This window comes from Colletotrichum siamense (genome assembly GCF_013390195.1).
Source record: "Colletotrichum siamense strain Cg363 chromosome Unknown KSG_Cg363_contig07, whole genome shotgun sequence".
In the NCBI taxonomy this organism is placed as follows: Eukaryota; Fungi; Ascomycota; class Sordariomycetes; order Glomerellales; family Glomerellaceae; genus Colletotrichum; species Colletotrichum siamense.
In genome coordinates this window covers 2,506,539-2,524,594 of record NW_023501020.1, presented here as the reverse complement: position 1 = coordinate 2,524,594, position 18,056 = coordinate 2,506,539, and the positions used below count along the sequence as shown (strand labels likewise).

General features: G+C 55.0%; 1 protein-coding gene across 1 annotated transcript; it reads left to right on the top strand.

Annotated features, from left to right (window-relative positions):
• Positions 1-303: 303 nt before the first annotated feature.
• rpb1 (DNA-directed RNA polymerase II subunit RPB1) lies at positions 304-5,753 on the top strand (the record flags this gene model as incomplete). The annotated part of the gene is made up of 4 exons (XM_036642834.1): positions 304-660; positions 725-4,988; positions 5,051-5,575; positions 5,635-5,753. The coding sequence occupies 4 exons, from the start codon at positions 304-306 to the stop codon at positions 5,751-5,753; spliced, it is 5,265 nt and encodes a 1,754-aa protein (XP_036491482.1).
• Between the last annotated feature and the right edge of the window lie 12,303 nt (positions 5,754-18,056).

Sequence of the window (18,056 nt, the reverse complement as noted above, 5' to 3'; positions counted from 1 at the left end):
TTTTCTTCGACTCGCCCGCGCTCGGAAGCCGCGATTGGGAGGAACTGTGGAACCTTCTCCTGGGCCGCTGGCCGGGGATTGGCGTGGTCAAGAGCGCCATCATTGGAACGACTTTTCTCGACCTTTTGCATCTCGACGAGCGTTTCGTACGATAGATTTTTGCATTTCCGACTTCTTGCGCCTGCTTTGCGACCTTTTCAAGTCGCGTAACGACTATCTGCGGCATCCGCGTTTTTCGCCCCCGGACTCTGCCAGTCACGCTTCGACACCTTCCTTCCCGACTCCGACAGAAAACCCGGCAACATGGCGAACCTGTACTTTACGCACTCGAGTGCGCCGATCAAGACGGTGGAGGAGATTCAGTTTGGTCTGATGGCGCCCGAGGAGATCAAGAATATGAGTGTCTGCCACGTTCTCTACCCCGAGACCATGGACGAGACGCGCACCAAGCCTCGTGACGGCGGCTTGAACGATCCCATGCTCGGTTCCATCGATCGTCAATTCAAGTGCAAGACCTGCAACCAGGCGATGGGCGAATGTCCAGGTCACTTCGGCCATATCGAGCTGGCCAAGCCTGTGTATCACCCCGGCTTCATCAAGAAGGTGAAGAAGGTGTTGGAAATCGTCTGCCATAATTGCAGCAAGGTGCTGGCGGATAGAGTTAGTCTAACCGGCGTTGCTTGACAGCCACCTTGACTCGATTGTGCTAACCTGCCCATCTCAGAGCGACCCAGAATTTCTGCAAGCCGTGAACACCAGAGACCCAAAGGTTCGATTTAACCGGATATGGAACATCTGCAAGAAGAAGACCCGTTGCGAGAACGAGACCAAGGAGGTCAAGAACGACGATGGAGAGTACAGTTTGGGAATGAAGCAGGCTCCCGTCAACCACGGTGGTTGCGGCAATATCCAGCCCAGAGTTCGTCACAAGGCGTTGCAGCTCATCGCCAAGTACGAGTCTTCTGGCGAGGATGGTGTCAAGAAGAAGGAGGAGCCTCAAATCACGCCTGAGATGGCTCACAACATTCTGCGCCGCATCAGCGATGACGACCTGAGGGACATGGGTCTCAACCTCGAGTACGCTCGTCCGGAGTGGATGATCGTTACTGTTCTGCCAGTTCCGCCTCCGCCTGTTCGTCCTAGTATTTCTATGGACGGCACCGGTCAAGGTCTGAGAAACGAAGATGATTTGACCTACAAGCTGGGTGATATCATTCGAGCCAACAGCAACGTCAAGCAGGCCATTCGCGAAGGCTCTCCTGCTCACATTGCTCAAGACTTCGAGCAGCTTCTGCAGTACCACGTTGCCACCTACATGGACAACGACATTGCTGGACAACCTCGTGCTCTCCAAAAAAGTGGTCGTCCCGTCAAGGCCATTCGTGCCCGTCTCAAGGGCAAGGAGGGTCGTCTCCGTGGAAACTTGATGGGTAAGCGTGTTGACTTCTCGGCACGTACCGTTATCACTGGTGACGCCAACTTGTCTCTCGACGAAGTCGGTGTGCCCCGAAGCATCGCTAGAACTCTCACCTACCCTGAAACAGTCACGCCATACAACATCGGCAGGCTGCACGAGCTGGTTCAAAACGGACCCAACGAACACCCTGGTGCCAAGTATGTTATCCGCTCTGACGGAACCAGAATTGATCTTCGTCATCACCGTCGAGCCGGTCAGATTTCGCTCGAGTACGGCTGGAAGGTCGAGCGTCACTTGATCACGGGCGACTACATCATCTTCAACCGTCAGCCCTCCCTGCACAAGGAGTCTATGATGGGTCACAGAGTTCGTGTGATGCCATACTCTACTTTCCGTCTCAACTTGTCCGTCACCTCGCCCTATAACGCCGATTTCGACGGTGACGAAATGAACCTTCACGTCCCTCAAAGCGAAGAGACGAGAGCAGAGGTCAAGGAACTGTGCTTGGTACCGATCAACATCGTGTCACCGCAAAGAAATGGTCCTCTCATGGGTATCGTGCAGGACACTCTTGCCGGTGCCTACAAACTCTGCCGTCGTGACGTTTTCCTCACCAAGGAAGCCGTGATGAACATCATGCTCTGGGTTCCCAACTGGGACGGTGTAATCCCCCCACCAGCTATCATTCGTCCTCGACCAAGATGGACGGGTAAGCAGATCATGAGCATGGCTATTCCCAACATTGTCAGCTTGCACAATGCCCCGGATTCCAAGGAAGACAACCCGCTTAAGGACGAGGGTCTTCTTATCCAATCCGGCGAGCTCCTTTACGGTCTGCTTTCCAAGAAGAACATCGGTGCTGCCAGTGGTGGTATTGTCCACATCGTCTACAACGAGCACGGCCCCGAAGCGTCTATGAAGTTCCTTAACGGGGTTCAACAAGTCGTCAACTATTGGCTGTTGCACAATGGTTTCAGCATCGGTATCGGCGACACGATTCCCGATAAGTTGACCATTGAGAAGGTGCAGGTACATATCGACGAGCACAAGGCGGAAGTCGAGGCCTACACTCAGCAGGCTACCGCCAACGAGCTCGAGCCTCTGCCCGGTATGAACATTCGTGAAACTTTCGAGAGCAAGGTTTCTAAGGCCCTCAACACTGCCCGTGATAAGGCTGGTACCACTACACAGAAGAGTTTGAAGGACTTGAACAACGCCGTCACCATGGCTTCGTCTGGTTCCAAGGGTTCGTCCATCAATATCTCCCAGATGACTGCGCTCGTCGGACAGCAGATTGTCGAGGGTAAGCGTATTCCTTTCGGGTTCAAGTACCGGACGCTGCCCCATTTCACCAAGGACGACTACTCTCCCGAGGCTCGTGGTTTCGTCGAGAACTCCTACCTCCGTGGCCTGACGCCAAGCGAGTTCTTCTTCCACGCCATGGCTGGTAGAGAAGGTCTGATTGATACCGCTGTCAAGACTGCCGAAACCGGATACATCCAGCGTCGTCTGGTCAAGGCTCTTGAGGATGTTAGTGCCAAGTACGACGGTACAGTCAGAAACTCCCTGGGTGATATCCTTCAATTCCTGTATGGTGAGGATGGTCTGGACGCTATCTACATTGAGAAGCAGCGGATGGACCACCTCAACATGTCAGACAAGAAGTTCGCTGACCGGTTCCGCCTCGACGTCATGGATGAGACCAGACCAGACGAGCTTGATTGGCTTGAGTATGGTCATGAGATTTCTGGTGACCCGTCAGTCCAGCAACTTCTGGACGAGGAGTACGAGGCTCTCCTTCATGATCGCAAGCAAGTTCGCAAGATCAACTTCAAGAGGAAGGACGACGAGTCGATGCAGCTGCCTCTGAACATCGTTCGTCTGATGGAAACTTCCAAGAAGCTCTTCGCTGTCGAAGACTTCCAGCGAAGTGACTTGAAGCCTCAGGACGTCATCCCTGCTGTCCAGGCTATGCTCAACAGAATGACCATCGTTCGTGGCAACGACGAAATCTCCAAGGAGGCCGACCGAAGTGCCACCATCCTCTTCAAGGCGCAGATCCGCTCCAGATTGGCCTTCAAGCGTATTGCTTGCCAACAGCGCCTGAACAAGATGGCTTTCGAGCACGTCCTGGGAGAGCTGGAAGCCCGTTGGGACCGTGCCTTTGTCAGTCCCGGTGAGATGGTTGGTGTCATTGCTGCGCAGTCTATTGGTGAACCTGCCACGCAGATGACCCTGAACACCTTCCATTTCGCTGGTGTGTCTTCCAAGAACGTCACCCTGGGTGTCCCTCGTCTCAAGGAAATTCTCAACCTGGCTCAGAACATCAAGACCCCGTCCATGGTTGTCTACCTGAGTGGCGAGGAAAACGCCAGCCAGGAAGCTGCCAAGGCCCTTCGAAGCACTGTCGAACACACGACCCTGCGGTCTGTCACAGCCGTCACTGAGATCTACTACGACCCTATCATCACCTCGACTAACATTCCTGATGATTTGGATATGGTCGAGTCCTACTATCTCATTCCGGACGAAACTCATGACCGAGCCGAAGATCAATCCAGGTGGCTGCTCCGTCTCACGCTCGATCGCCAGAAGTTGCTTGACAAGGAACTTACTGTCGAAGACGTTGCTAGGCGCATCAAGGAGGAGTACCCCAACGATCTCGCCGTCATTTTCAGTGACAACAACGCCGAAGAGCAAGTTATCCGCATTCGCCCCATGCACGCTGGCAACGATGATAAGGACGAGGATGGTGAGAAGAAGATGGAGGACGATGTTATGCTTAAGAGATTGGAGACTCACTTGCTGGACACTCTTTCTCTGCGCGGTGTCAAGGGCATTGAGAGAGCCTTCTTGAATAAGGAGACGAAGCTCATCGAGACCGAAGACGGAGCATTGCTGGCCGCCAAGGCTGATGAGCGTTGCTCAGAGTGGTACCTGGATACCTCTGGAACTGCTCTCCGCCAGGTCTTGTCTGTCGACGGCGTCGATTCCACTCGCACATACACCAACCACTTGTGGCAGGTTGTTGAGGTCTTCGGTATCGAAGCGGCGAGATCGGCACTTGTCAGAGAATTGACGCAGGTGTTGGCGTTCGACGGTTCATACGTCAACCACAGACATCTTGCTCTTCTTTGCGATGTCATGACCTACAGAGGTACGATCTCCGCTGTCACTCGTCACGGTATCAACCGTGCAGACACTGGTGCTCTCATGCGTTGTTCCTTCGAGGAGACGGTTGAAATTCTGCTCGAGGCTGCCGCTGTTGGTGAACTGGACGATTGCCGCGGTATTTCTGAGAACGTTATGCTCGGTCAGATGGCACCGATGGGAACCGGTCACTTCGAGGTCCTCCTCGACCCCAAGATGTTGGAGACTGTCATCAGTGACAACTCGCGCATGGGTCTCATGCCTGGTATGCCTGTCAAGGGCGGCGAGGCCGGAGGTGCCGCAACCCCCTACGACTCTGGCTCTCCCATGGCGGATTCTGGATACTTGTCGCTCAGCTCGCCTGCTGCCGGAAACTTCTCTCCCATTGTGGGCGCTGGCTCAAATTCCCCTGCCGGTTTTGGTACCGAGTACGGTGGAGGAGGCTTTGGTGGTATTGGTTCTGTCAACCCGTACTCGGCGCAGAGTCCGGGCCGGCCAACAAGTCCATTCAGCACGTCACCGACCTCGCCTTTCAGCAGCTACGGATCTTTCTCGCCGTCCTCGCCGAACGCGGGATACTCTCCCACTTCGCCACTCATGGACGGTGCTGGCGGTCGCTATGCGACTTCGCCACAGTTCAGCCCTTCCTCCCCGTCGTTCTCCCCGACGTCACCCATGCTGCGACCCACGAGCCCTGCAAGCCCCAACTACAGCCCGACGTCTCCAAGCTACTCGCCGGCTTCTCCCTCGTCGCCAAGGCACTACTCGCCCACCTCCCCAGCGCAGTACGCCTCGCCCACCTCGCCGAGCTACTCTCCTGCCAGTCCCAACTACAGCCCGGCATCTCCCAACCTTCACGGGGCTGGCCCCACGTCGCCATCGTACTCCCCTGCGTCGCCGACGTGGTCGCCAACTTCACCGGAGGCGTACTCGCCGACAAGCCCGAGTTTCAACCAACGAACTCCTGGGGCGCAGCAGTCTCCGACCAGCCCCAGCTACTCCCCAACCGTAAGTGTACCATGGCTCCCATAAACGCAAACCTGGCAAGTTCTAACATGATGTCACAGTCACCTTCTTGGTCTCCGAGAACCCCTGGACCCGGTGGTTCTGGAAACTAAACGTGTGTCGAGCTCTGATGAGGCATCCGATCGTGCCTTCGGTTCGCCACTTTCTTTTACTCTCCTAATACGCCGACTAATGATTCTACGGCTTAACTGGTTCTGGTTGATTGGAACATTGCATCTCATCACAGACGCAGGCTGTCACTGATCTCTTCTTTCGCGCGGAGGAAATGGTTGCTATGCATCATAGAAGTGCTCCAGAGACAACACACAAAAACAACACAAGATTGCGCCAAGCAAAATGGCTAGAGGGAAAGGTACTGGACAGGAAGCGGCACGCATATCTACACCCCCACAAAACAAACGATTGAGAAAAAAAAATTCCCAGAGAAAGAAAAACCCTTTCACGGCGTGGTTTCTGTAAAAAGCTGATTTGTATTATATGCGATGGGGGTTTAAGGGTGAAGGAGGGAGGGGAGTGGACTCTTGATTTTGATGGTTACGTGCGACGGAGAGATGAGGTTGAAGGACTCCCCGGCCCACCCCCCTTTGTTGGAAGAGACAAAGACACAGATTGGACTTTTCTCGCGAGGGAGAGGAGGTTTATTTTTTTTTTTACCCCCCTACCCACAGAAGACACTCTGAAATGAACCAAGATTGGTTTTGATGCGAATAACACTATGCAATGCGTGTTGTGCAATCTCCTTATGTGTGTAAACGTGCAGCATCCGACAGACAGAGCCTCCGTTGTGATGATGACCGTCAACCTGCATCGTTCCGAGCGTGTGCCCAGTCGTTGCAGTTGCAGCCCGAACATCGCGTTTACTACTTCAAGGAAATGCCAAACGTTGGGCAACAACCACATCCAATTTTACCGCTCCAGGGCCAGGAAGAAAGGGGGGTTCGAGGAGCACGGTTGGGGAAATGTGTGTGTTGATGGAGTCGGACGTGATCTACGGCGTTGTCATCACTTACTACTCCTACTATTGAACACAACCCACGCCCCCCTCTCGCTCTCCCCCTTCCTCCCCTGCCTTGAGACCGCACACCAAGAATCGCCTCGCTCATCCGAGGGGGGGGTTGTTCATGGGGGAGACGTCACAATCTACCCACGCGTCCGCGTTTCTCCTTGCCGGAGCGAACTGACATGACACCAGGACGCAACAGGAAAAGCTCCTTGCTCGTTGCTCCTTGTCGTCGTTCGTCCCTTCCTTCCTTCTCCTTCGCGTGCCCGAGCAGGCAGCGGCGCGGGCGGCGGGCGCGCGGACGCAGGCGACAGCGGCGCCACCCGCTTCCCACAGCGTTCGTCAAAACTCTGTTTCCAATTCTTCTGGACCTTCTTTGTCTTGGGCTCTTGTGTCACTCTTTTCGTAGAGGGCCCCTTGAGGCTAGCGTGAAAAGGCATGAGGGTTATCCATGAACAACATCAATGATGCAAGGCGGGGCCGGAGCTCGTACCCTCCTGGAGACTCGGGAGGGGGGCCGTTGACCAAGGGTCAGGTAGACATCATGGATTATTTGCCCATAGGACAAGACGCGTCCTCGTCGGACTGCTCGCTCTTCCTCTTTCGGCCAGCCGAGAGGCTCCCTCCATCCTCTCTGTCTCCATCTTTAGTCCCGTCCCGTGTGCCAGTCTCGTCGTCACGAAAGTTACGAGTCATCATACATGCTCACGATTCCGGTCTGGGCCATTCAGTCTCTTTCTTCAGTAACCACGGAGCTGTGTGCAATGGATGGGGATGAAGGGAGGGTAGGGTGAACCAAGAGTCGTTCTTGATGGTGGTGTGCGGGAGGTCGCTTGACTCTCTGGCCTCACCAACACCCGCCGAGGGTTCCAATACAGTTTTGATGAACCCTCCCTCTCCCCTTTTTTTTCTCTGTTTTTTGCCAAGCCGCGGTTCTTGCGGTTGGTTCCAACATGTGTACGCTCAGTAGCACGCGTACATACTGCCAGTGTGTGGTTGGTGTGTTAGTGCGTGCGCGTGGGCCACACCCAGTTTGGGTGTGTTGCAAAAAAACGAAATGAAGAGGAATACTGCCTTGCGGGGTCGCGGCCGAGTGGCAGAGACTGTGCCGTTTCCCCCGAGCCCCGAGAAGGGCAAGGGTATTTACCAGGTCCTTGGGGCACCGTATCCGTAGCAGGCATGAGGAAGAAGAAAAACGAAAGTCCCGCCGAAAGGGCCATCTCAATCTGAGCCGGCCCAGACCAATGACATTCGTTCGTTGATCCAATGCAAGGCGGCAAAAGCCAGGCAGCCCATTGTGCCTTTCGCCTGCGCCTCTCTTCCCCTCTCTTCGACTGCTGACTTTGAGGGCGTATGCTCACTTCCCAAGCGCCCGTAGCGACCACAATGTTATGGGAATTGTGGGCTCCAAATTTGCGGCGAAAAGGAGGGCCCTGACCTCATATGCCCTTTGCTGCTTGTTGGTCTTGGGTTGGACGTCGACCCGGTCAACGGGCCAAGGGAACCGGAGCCCGGTAACAGGGCCCCTCCAGCAGGCGAAGGGGGAAAAAGGAATTATTGAAGGCCTTTGACTGCGACAAGCGAAGTAACTCGGTGAAAGATGGAAGGGGCCAAAGGTCATCGAGTCCCCACAATGAGACGGTTATTGCGCGTTGTCGAACCAACACAGTCTCTCTGCTTTTCATTCATTCTTGATAATCCATCATCAATCAGTCGCGCCGTGTGGGACCTTGAACTCGGCGCACAGGACACACGGTCGAGACGCTAAAACCTCGAACCGTCTGCCGCAAAGATCGATCACTGGGGTTATCCCTAGCCCTAGCATGGTGAGATGGGGCATTGGGGGTGAAGCGCTGAGGCGTACATGGGGTTGAAGGGTTCCCGCGGCTTGGAGTTTTGTTGATTATCCCTTCTATAAACACTTCAGTTAAGAGCGCGAGCATGGGCCCATGTAGGAAGGATTGCACGAGGAGGGGAGAGAAGCAAAAGACCAACCGTGCCACCCTCGTAAATCGGCCGGCTTGCGGGCTAGATTCCGCTCCCGTCGCTGATTTTGGACCGGTCTGGCGAGATATACTGGGGGCTCTTCGCTTGACGTTGGCCTCGAAGGGGGCGATGAGCTTGTGAAGAAAAAGGAAGGAAAGAAGGCATGCGACGATATCGCGAGTCGTCTAACGATCTGCACCTGTGGCGCAGTTGGGCTTGCTTCCGCCCAACACCCGACCCCCAAAGCTGGCAGTTCCTGAGCGAATAGAGGACCACCTGCTTTTGTGAAGTTTCCGTTGGGCTCTGATTGGCTTTATGCAGTCGAAGCGATGTGCATAGCCGCCGACGACCAGGCTGGCGGGCGCCCTGGGCGGCGGCCTGCACATGCAAGCTGACTCCGGACAGCCCCCTGTGCCCCAAACACGCATGCAAGTTGGGTGGACGGTCATGGCCGAAGATCCGTCGCGAGCGGAGAGGTGCTGGGCGCAGTGCTGAAGATGAGCGAAACCCAGACTGGCTGAGTGTTATGGGCACAGTATGCAGTACTTGAATTCGACGAAAAAAGAATGCGATTGTGCTCTTCATGTTTGTGCTGTAGGACGTGACACGAAGAGTGTCAACGTGGTAGACGACGGGCCGAAGACGAGCACGAGGGATTCGACAGGGAGCCAGAACACAGGGGCGACAAACAGCAGCTGCTATCCTCGCGCCCGGTTATTTTAGGCTATTGAGCAAATGTTTGCCGTCATCCCGTTGAAAATGGCCGTAATATCTGGCAGAGACACGGCGTGAAGGACTCGTATGCCAGGCAAGATTTATGATTAGGGTGAGATGACGGTCCCTGGGGTCTATGCGCATCTGGCCTGGCGAGAAGCTCTCTCCGTAGCCGGGTTGTGTCCGGTGGGCATCTTGGCGCAAAAGAAAGAAAAAAAAGCGGTTGACGAAGGAGGCAGATCGGGAAACTCATTCGCATCGTAGTGTTCATCCAATTCCCTTGAGGCCCTGGAGATGGGACCCCATGTTCCGCACGTCTAAAGATGCTTGGGATCCCCTGGTCAGCGGTCGATTGCCAGTGGAGGAGGCATCAATGCTCAGGCTTGGCGCACTGCAGGGGGGCACTTCAACGGCGAGACTCTGGTCGCAGCGCGATGCTGCATTGGTATGACGCGGGAATGAGGCCACGGCAGGGCATTGGGGGTTGTACAAGGTTGTGTGCGGCCAGAAAGAAATAACAAGAGGCGCAGAGATGGCGACGGCCACAGCAACTGTGAGAAGCAACCCGGCAATTGCTGCCGGTACGACGCATGTCGAGAGTAATGCAGGCAGACATTGTGGACAAGCTGGGTGGTTGAGGTAATGGTAGACGGTATGCGTGTGGTGGATGTGCGTGCATACGTGCCTGTGTTTTGTGTGATACTTGTGTCGCGACAACCACGGTCTTGTTAAGCGTGCGACGGCGGCGGTGGTACAGCCGAATACAAGCATAAAGTAAAGTTGGTGCATGCGTGACTCTGGACACGAGGCCGGTCAGCGTACAGAGCTGTACCTTAGGCTGGTATCCGCAATCATCTTTACCTGAGGTAAGGCGAGACAAGACGGGCAGAATCGACGTACGCCCACATCATCACGTCTTCCAAGGCGAGACTGGAATGGACGCTTGCTTGCCCGCTCGCCTGCCTGCCTGCTTGCGCCGCTGTGTCTCCACCTCGACTTGAAGACGTGACGGCGAGGCCAGTCGGCATGGATACGAAGGCGAGGGTGAGTGGCCTCGTAAGTATCCGTACGTAGGGGAGAAAGGCAGAAAAAAAAAAAAAAAGGAAGATCAGGGTTCCATTGAGCAACGCAACAACAGGCGAGAGTCGCAGCTGGAAACCGGACAAGGCGTGTCCAGGCTAGTCCAGTCGAGATAAGGGCCTCCCAAAAACCCGGCCGGTGTGTTTCTTGCGTCGCAAAGCCAGGTACCTGGAGCAAGGTCGGCCAGGGGCGGAGGATTTGATGAGACGACGTGACGTTGGCTTGGTGAAGTGCATGATGGAGGTGTGTGGTGAAGTCAACAGAGTAATATGCTGCACAAAAAAGCGCTCCTGCTTGCGCCGGTCTTGTCCTTCCTGTCTTGAATATGTCACGTCCTGAGGTAGTTGACATTGACAGGGCAAGGACAGCCAGGCGACGCGAGGACATTGGACCCCCTCTCCTTCTTGCCCTCCAGCAGTGCCTGAAATACCTTTGCTTCAAGTACCTCCACTCACCTCTCACTCTCAGCTTTTGCCTGGACATGGCGGCTCCGAGCTGGAGCTCGTGCCCGTCTGTCAATCTCCCGGCCCACATCATGGGTGGTGCCCATCACCCTGGCCCCCGGTCTGCTCCATGCATGCTCATGTTCGCACGCACCCTACGGATACCTTACCTTTACCTTACCTTACCTTACCTTACCTCTACCTATCCGTGCTGCAGTAGCGGCGTAGGTGCAGCGTGAGGTGAGGTTCAAGAGAGCTCCCCCCAACCCCTGCTAACCTACCTTCCCTCCTGGGTACCACCTTAAAAACGCAGTGCGCACTGTAAGCCCAATGCTGCTTCTGCTTCCTGACCCCAAAGCAGAGTGACGCCCTCCCCGTCGTCATCTCATCTTCTTCTGCCCATCCCCCCCTCCCTCTGGACCTCTAGCCTCCGACTCGCCGCTCTGCTACTACGCCTGTCCTTGTCCACATCCTCTCGCCTCGATGTCTGTCCCCACGTACGTCCTTTCACATTCCCGCCGCTTTGAGGGGCACATTGGAAAAGGCATGCATGGGTGATGGATCTGAGGGCGGGTTACATCCGGAGAGCGTGTCCTATCCTGTCATCGTCGGGCAGAACTCTCAAGTCTGGCGAGAATGCTCGGAAGCGCGAGCGCAAACTGCTGCTTGCTCCCTCTGCCCTTCTTCTGCCGTGATCTTTGATCTCTGTGCCCTCGCTCTGCTGCTCTTCCCTGCCCTGTCTGTTTATGCCCTTCCGGCCTAGTTCAGTCCGTCGTCAGGTAGCCCAGGCCTAGTCTCTTTCCTGTCTTCCGCCGTCCGGGGTCGCTCTGCAGAGCAAGGCCCAAACTAACGCATACCTCGTCTAGTCGACCATTCATCGTCTGCTTCCAACTCGCCTCAGACTGCCTGCCTGCCTGCCTGCCCATGTTTTGCCGGCTCCTCGCAGCATCTCTGAACTGCCTGACCGGCCCGTCTTGTTTCCACCGGGGAGGGGGGGCTTCGTCACACAAGCTCAATGCCCCCATGTTCCATGTTAGCGATCCTTCTCGCCCACCCCCAATCCGACCACGGCCTGAGATTGCACCTTTAAAAATTGATTTTTTTTAGAAGATGGACACAGAAGAGAGGCATTGCACATCTCATCGGACTCTCTCTCTCTCTCCCACTCTCTTAGCGCGCATGGGTTAGTCTAGTACACCCGCCGTTACGCTAAGCCTGGGGGGCAGCGTAGCGTAGCATACCTAGCGTCGAACTGCAATGAGGCAGGGTCGTATGGCGTGGTTTAGTCTCGCTTGTTCCGTCTGCCCTACATAGTACAGAGACGGATGGTGTGAATTCTGACAGCTGCGCCGCAACCGCTCTGGATTGGTGCATCCAGTCTCTCGCCGTGTGCCCTGTTGGTTGCCTTATATTGTCGACGAGCCGTCCAAGTGGCCATTCGCACCTGTCTGTCTTTTTTTCACGGCTTTTTTCTTTTCTTCTTTTCTTCTCAGATATGTCGTTGGTTGCACTCACCTGTTTCCCTCCCCTTATTGTGTGACATCCGTCGCCACAGTTTTCTCCTTCTCCCGTCTTTTTCGCCGACATTTTGCAGGCCAGGGTGCTCGAAAATGCTCGGAAAAGAGATGTATGCATGGCTTTTGCGGAAGCTGCGTTTGTTGTCCGCAACGCTGCCTCGCTTGTCGCGCGTATCGCGCATTCCGCTGCGGTTCCGGCCTCTATTGCGACCTGGCCTGGCCGCCTGCGCCTGCTTAATAAACACACTCGTAGAGAAAAAAAAAAAAAAAGGGCGGCCGCCCATCACATGACGAGACCCTTATGCTGGGTCAAGTTTGAATCCCACCCGCCGTGCGTTTTGAATTGGGGCCCGGCGCGGCCTTTCCCAGCCTCACGCCCAGACGGCCGGCTGGCCGGCCGATGCCCTCTTTTATTGCGCCGCCATGCACCGCCGCTGAAGAAAAGAAAAAGAAGTTTCGATGGATCGTTGTTGGATGACTTCGCCGTCCATGTACCTCTCTGTATCTACGCGTATCCTTCTTCGATCCCGCCACCAACACGGCAGCAAGGGTCGTTCTTCAGGTTGGGGCCAAACCGTTGCCTATGAATCATGCAATGCCCTCGGCCGTTGGATGTGCGGGAACATACATGCGTTTTTTTGCAGACGGACCGCTCCCGCTCGCTCCCTGCCGTGCCGCCTCAGTATTTTTCTGACAGGTAACACCAGTTCCACAGTATTCCGCCGCCCTCCTCTTCATCGTTGCCGACCTTGCCCCCATTCTAGTGCCTCTGTTCGGGGTCCAAGACGCTGGCTGATCTTAATGCGGCCCGACACCGCATACAGCCCTCTGACAGACCGTCGGTCATGTCACTGCTGCCTTGGCTCCTCTTTCAACTCTAACAATGAGACTGCTGGTTTGGAGCATAGTTGTGGAAGGATTGGATTGACTGCGCCATCGCAGAGAACTATTGACAGGCAGAGAGAGATAGAGAGAGAGAGAGAGAGAAAATCTGGCCATGGCCAGCCCCAACATGCGAAAGTTGGGTGACTGCCCGGAAAAGTCTAAAGAAACACCGCGTCTGATGCTGAAAACACGCCCCAATCATGTGAACAGAATCAAGACATCAAGAAAGTGGTCCCCTGGCGAGCGGGTTTCGACAGCCCCAACGCATCGCCATCCCCCAAGGTTGCTGTCGCCAACATCGCCTGACCGTTGAAGAAGAGTATGAGTGTGGGCGTGGGCCCTATGGCTCCATGCAAAAGCCTGACGAGAGGTCATAGTCTTTGGACCGTCTCCTTTCGTGGTGGTACGGGCGCTGTTCTACACGGTGATTCACATGTTAGCAGCGCACCAGGAAGATGCAATCAAGGGCAATCCCAAAACTAACCTACTGCTTTGCTTGACAAGCGGGCGCGGAACAGTACCCATCCGTCTTCTGGGGATCTTTTGTCTCCAGCTTGCACGGTTGTGAGTTCTTCTTCTCGCGGCATTCTCTGATATAAGACTCTGTGTGTCCGCACTTGGTGTAGTAGTTGCTGTGTTGGTTGCACATCTTGATTCGGAGTGTTGTGTTCAAGAACAAATTTTTCAATGTGCCGCAAAATATACGAGCTCAGCGCAGAGTAGTCTCTTCGCAACGAGATGGTAATTTGACGAGACTCCAAGTAGGCCGGAGGAGGAGCAAAGTCAAGCAAGTGGTCGTTGAGGAAGAGATGGGTTGGCGGGAAGCTTGTGAGTCAGAAGTTGCTGTCTTAGTCTTCAGAGTCGGTGTTGTAGTTGATGTCCTTACTGTGGTTGCTGGATGAGGAATGAGAAGCTTTGGAAAGGAGGGAATGAAGTCAGTCTTATAGTTGTTTGTGACACGAACCCAAGGTCGTAGTCATTTATTGTCTTGGGGTTGATGGTCGGGAAAGGTGGGCTGACTGGTTTGCCATCGTCAATAATTGCCAACCAAGCAAAGCAACGAGGGCCAGCGAAAGCTATCACACCGATGATGCCAAATGGAAATAGACGCAGCTTGGCTGTTGGTTGTTTGCCAGTCTATCCGCGATGCTGCTGTTGGTAGGGCCGCGTCGGATGTTGGTGCGTCAAACGTCTTGTAATATTGCCGCAGGGAGGGCTGCGACTTGTTGGAGGGATGTAATGTAGAAGATGTAACGGGCTGTGACAGGCACTTGTACCTTGAATGTCGCGGTACTTGTGAGAGGGAAGCTGGCCTGCGGATGCGGACCGGGCAGATGGTTGATTTAATCCGCCCCTAGATATGCGGTCGGGAGGCGGTCGTCCTGTGGGGTTGGATGGACGGCCGTGGAGAACCCAGCCTATGCAAGGCAACTAAGCCCTCACTACTAGCTCTCCCGGGCAAGAGTAATGGCCCGGTTGTGTGCTTCCAGCTAACAACTACGGCCAATCTGTTGCTCTTGAGGGTGTTTAGGCCGGCTTATTCGAAGAAAAGACAGGCTATCTCCGAAGAGGGCGTGAAGCCGGCTCCTGTCCAGACAGCAAGACCAGGGTCTCGTGCAGAGACCTTTCTGGAAGACGACAGTCGTTAGACGTGATATCTACTGAAGGTGAAGGGCCCCCAAACTGCGCTTGGGAGGCGCGGTCGTCAATTCGGGCCTGTTGACGCAAGTCTTGTTGTGTTGTAGCAGGAAACGAGATGTGAGTAGACAAGGGGATATCCTCAAAGTAGCCTTCGCCGCCCCACGACTTTGAACTGCACCTGAGATAAAGACTGTCGAATTTTTGCATGCAGAAGCTGACTAGTAGGCGTATTCGTGGTGTTGCAAACTGAAGTTTGTCGAGAACAATGTTGTAAGAAGAGAAAACAGGCCGAGGAAGAAGACGACAAGAAGTGACCAAAGCCACCCCGCCTAATTCACTGGCTACCTAGCAATAACGGACACTCGCGGCAGGGAAGGCGTTGCACCTCTCGTGGGTTTCCATTGCCGCATGTCACCCGCTGGCCGCACGTCCCATTTGGGGAACGTGGGAAACGGACGGGACGACGACGAGGCCGAGCAGGGTAGAGCTTGACGTGGGTGGTGGTGGTGGTAGTGGTGGTGGTGGTCCAGGGTCATGCCGCAGTGGTCGGTTCCCGGTGTCCAAGGAGCGGGCAAGCAACTGCCTACAAAGAAAGCAGACCCACCTGCCCGTCTTCATTTTGATTGTACATGGCCAGAAAATGTCCAAAGACCCCTCGTGGGCTGGTCCTAGTGCATCCGTATACCAGGAATACTCCCAAGTGTCGAGATGACGGTTCAGTGTCTCGAGTGGATCGCTCAACGATGTCGCACATGGGTGATCCGCGTCAAGCCCTGGTTAACTTGTTTGGGCATGGCCACTGCTTGAGGCCCTTTGTATCCGTTTGTGTAGCTCTTCATTTGTCTACCACAGTTTGCCGTCCCTTCAGCAGTCTTGGGTATAAGCTCAGACGAGCAAGCCAGTCATGTACTTAGCCCTGCTGGCTGCCACATGGCGGCTTGCCCCAACCAGCTGGAAAAGATTTGAGGTGCCCGACAACCTAGAATAGCCAAGCAGGCCATGGCGCAAGCGCACTTTACGCCGGAGTGGTATGAAGGATAACTTTGTCGTCGTTGGCCAGGTCGAAACCTGAAATACGGGGGTGGCCATAGAGCAGGGAAGGCCCAAACAGGTCGAATGAGGCCGCAGGTCGAACCGCAGGGCGAAGCCAAGAACCATTCAACGACGGTGTCTACGTTGCTCCCCCCATGTGTGATGTTTGATTGTGCCCCGTCCCCCGGGAACGAAAAAGAATTGAACTAGAGCAATGGCCAGAAGGAGGCAGGGTAGAAACTCCGTAGACAGGCGGACGATCGGCCGGATGGACCAAGGCCACATCCACATCCACATCAACGTCCCTGGACAGAGAGCGAACCCTGCCTCAGCCAAATCCAGGTCCCGGTCCCGTTAAGGGTAAGGGACAAGTTTGTCAGGCAAGTTTGATGTGGAGCGAAAGAAGGTTAGGATGCATTGCAGCGGCGCTCGTCCGTCACAATGGTGTCCACGGTTGGAGCGTCCATGACAGTCGATGGTAGGCAGTATTCGTAGGTGATGGCAGAAAGTAGACAAGCGGCCGCTGGGTCGGACAGTGATGGCTGTGGTGTTCTGTGGTGCATAGTGTAGCGGTAGGTCGGAGACAGGCGGGAAGCGACATCATCGACCAGGGGTTCACCTTGAGAGTGGAGTCGACAACCGAGGCCGGACTCTGTGGAAGTGTGGCCCTGTGACACGGGTACGCAGAGTCGCAAATTGGTCACGTCCTTCATCATTCCTCTTCTCGGGAAGAGAAGACTACGCCGCTTCGATCTTCCGCCAAGGCCAAGACAGCCCAACGAGGTTCAGTAATGGGCCGCTCTGAGTTGCGGCTGTGGTCGTAGTAAAGGATATCTGGCCCCCGTTGGGGTGAGAGAGCGGCCATCGGCCAGTCAAGGAACCCAGCAGACCTGGGAAGAGAGAGGCCGTCAGGGATGTGGCGTGTAAGTGCGAATTGGATTGCAGGGGAGCGAAAGGACGTCGCAGACCAAGAGGAGACCAACGTCAAGGTTGAAGCCGGGGGCCGCACGACCGATTGAGGGTTGGCGGATGAAAACGATGGGCGTGTAGGCAAAGAATGCAGTGAAGGTAATGGAGGCGGAATGTGGAATCTGGTCTGGTGTGCAATGGAATGCAAGCTAAGCCCAGGGAACGGAGGCCAAGAACGCGGCCGTGTGTGCGTCTGTGAAGTGGTCGACATCTAAGCCGGCCATGACACTAACAAGACATTCTCGCCCTCATTCGGTGTGCCGGTGGAAGTGGATGACATCTCTCTGGAAGCTCCTGCACCTGCACCTGCACCAACCGCGATTGGAACGGGCAGGAGGAGTGGGTAGATGGTGGGCTTTCCACATGTGTGGGAGATGAGAGGCGAGATGAAGCTTTGGGGGAGAAGGGGAGAAGGGACGGGGTTCGTTCGCACCCAATTCGGCAATGGCACTGTGCTGTCCGTCGTGAAATGGCAGTCACCACACGGTGTGGATTATGTGGTTACCTGCCTTATGCATATACCTAATGGGAAGGAAGCAATGTCCAAGGTTGCTACCGGTAGTGTTGTTGCCAACGACAGGTCTAGGCAACTTCAACCCAGCACCAACAACAGTACGGCCAAGTACCAACAGCAGGGGCAAGGGAAGGAAAAAAAAACCGACGGCAGCAACGACAGCAACACCTCGAACCTCACCGCGATTTCTCACACAATTCGCTGACCGTCTTCCAAATAACTCGACACATCGCATGCAGAGACCCACCGTCGCCTGGCCCTCTATCATCATGGGACCGTCCGTCTTCTCTCCTTCGGCCGTTGACGAAGCTGGGATTAGGAACCCAGAAACTGTGCCTCTTCGCTGCAATTTCCACGATTTTCACTGTTCTACACCCGAAGCAATCTGAGTGATAGGTTACATACATGACGCTGTCCAGTGTCCAAAGCGGTACGTTCTGTGGCCGTCTCCTTTGTGTCCATGTCTGAGGAAGCGCACTTAACCTTACCCACCTCACCTTAGCACCTATCTCTCCTTTGGGCCAACTAGGAGCAGGCAGTTTTGCAGCTGAATGAGCTGGTGTTTGGCTGGCAAAAATACGATTGGAAAGACTTAGCAGCTGCCCCAGCCGACTGCCTTAGCAGCCAACGCTAGGTATGTTAGCATCCTTCGACATACGTCCGTATACTACTCAATCCACTG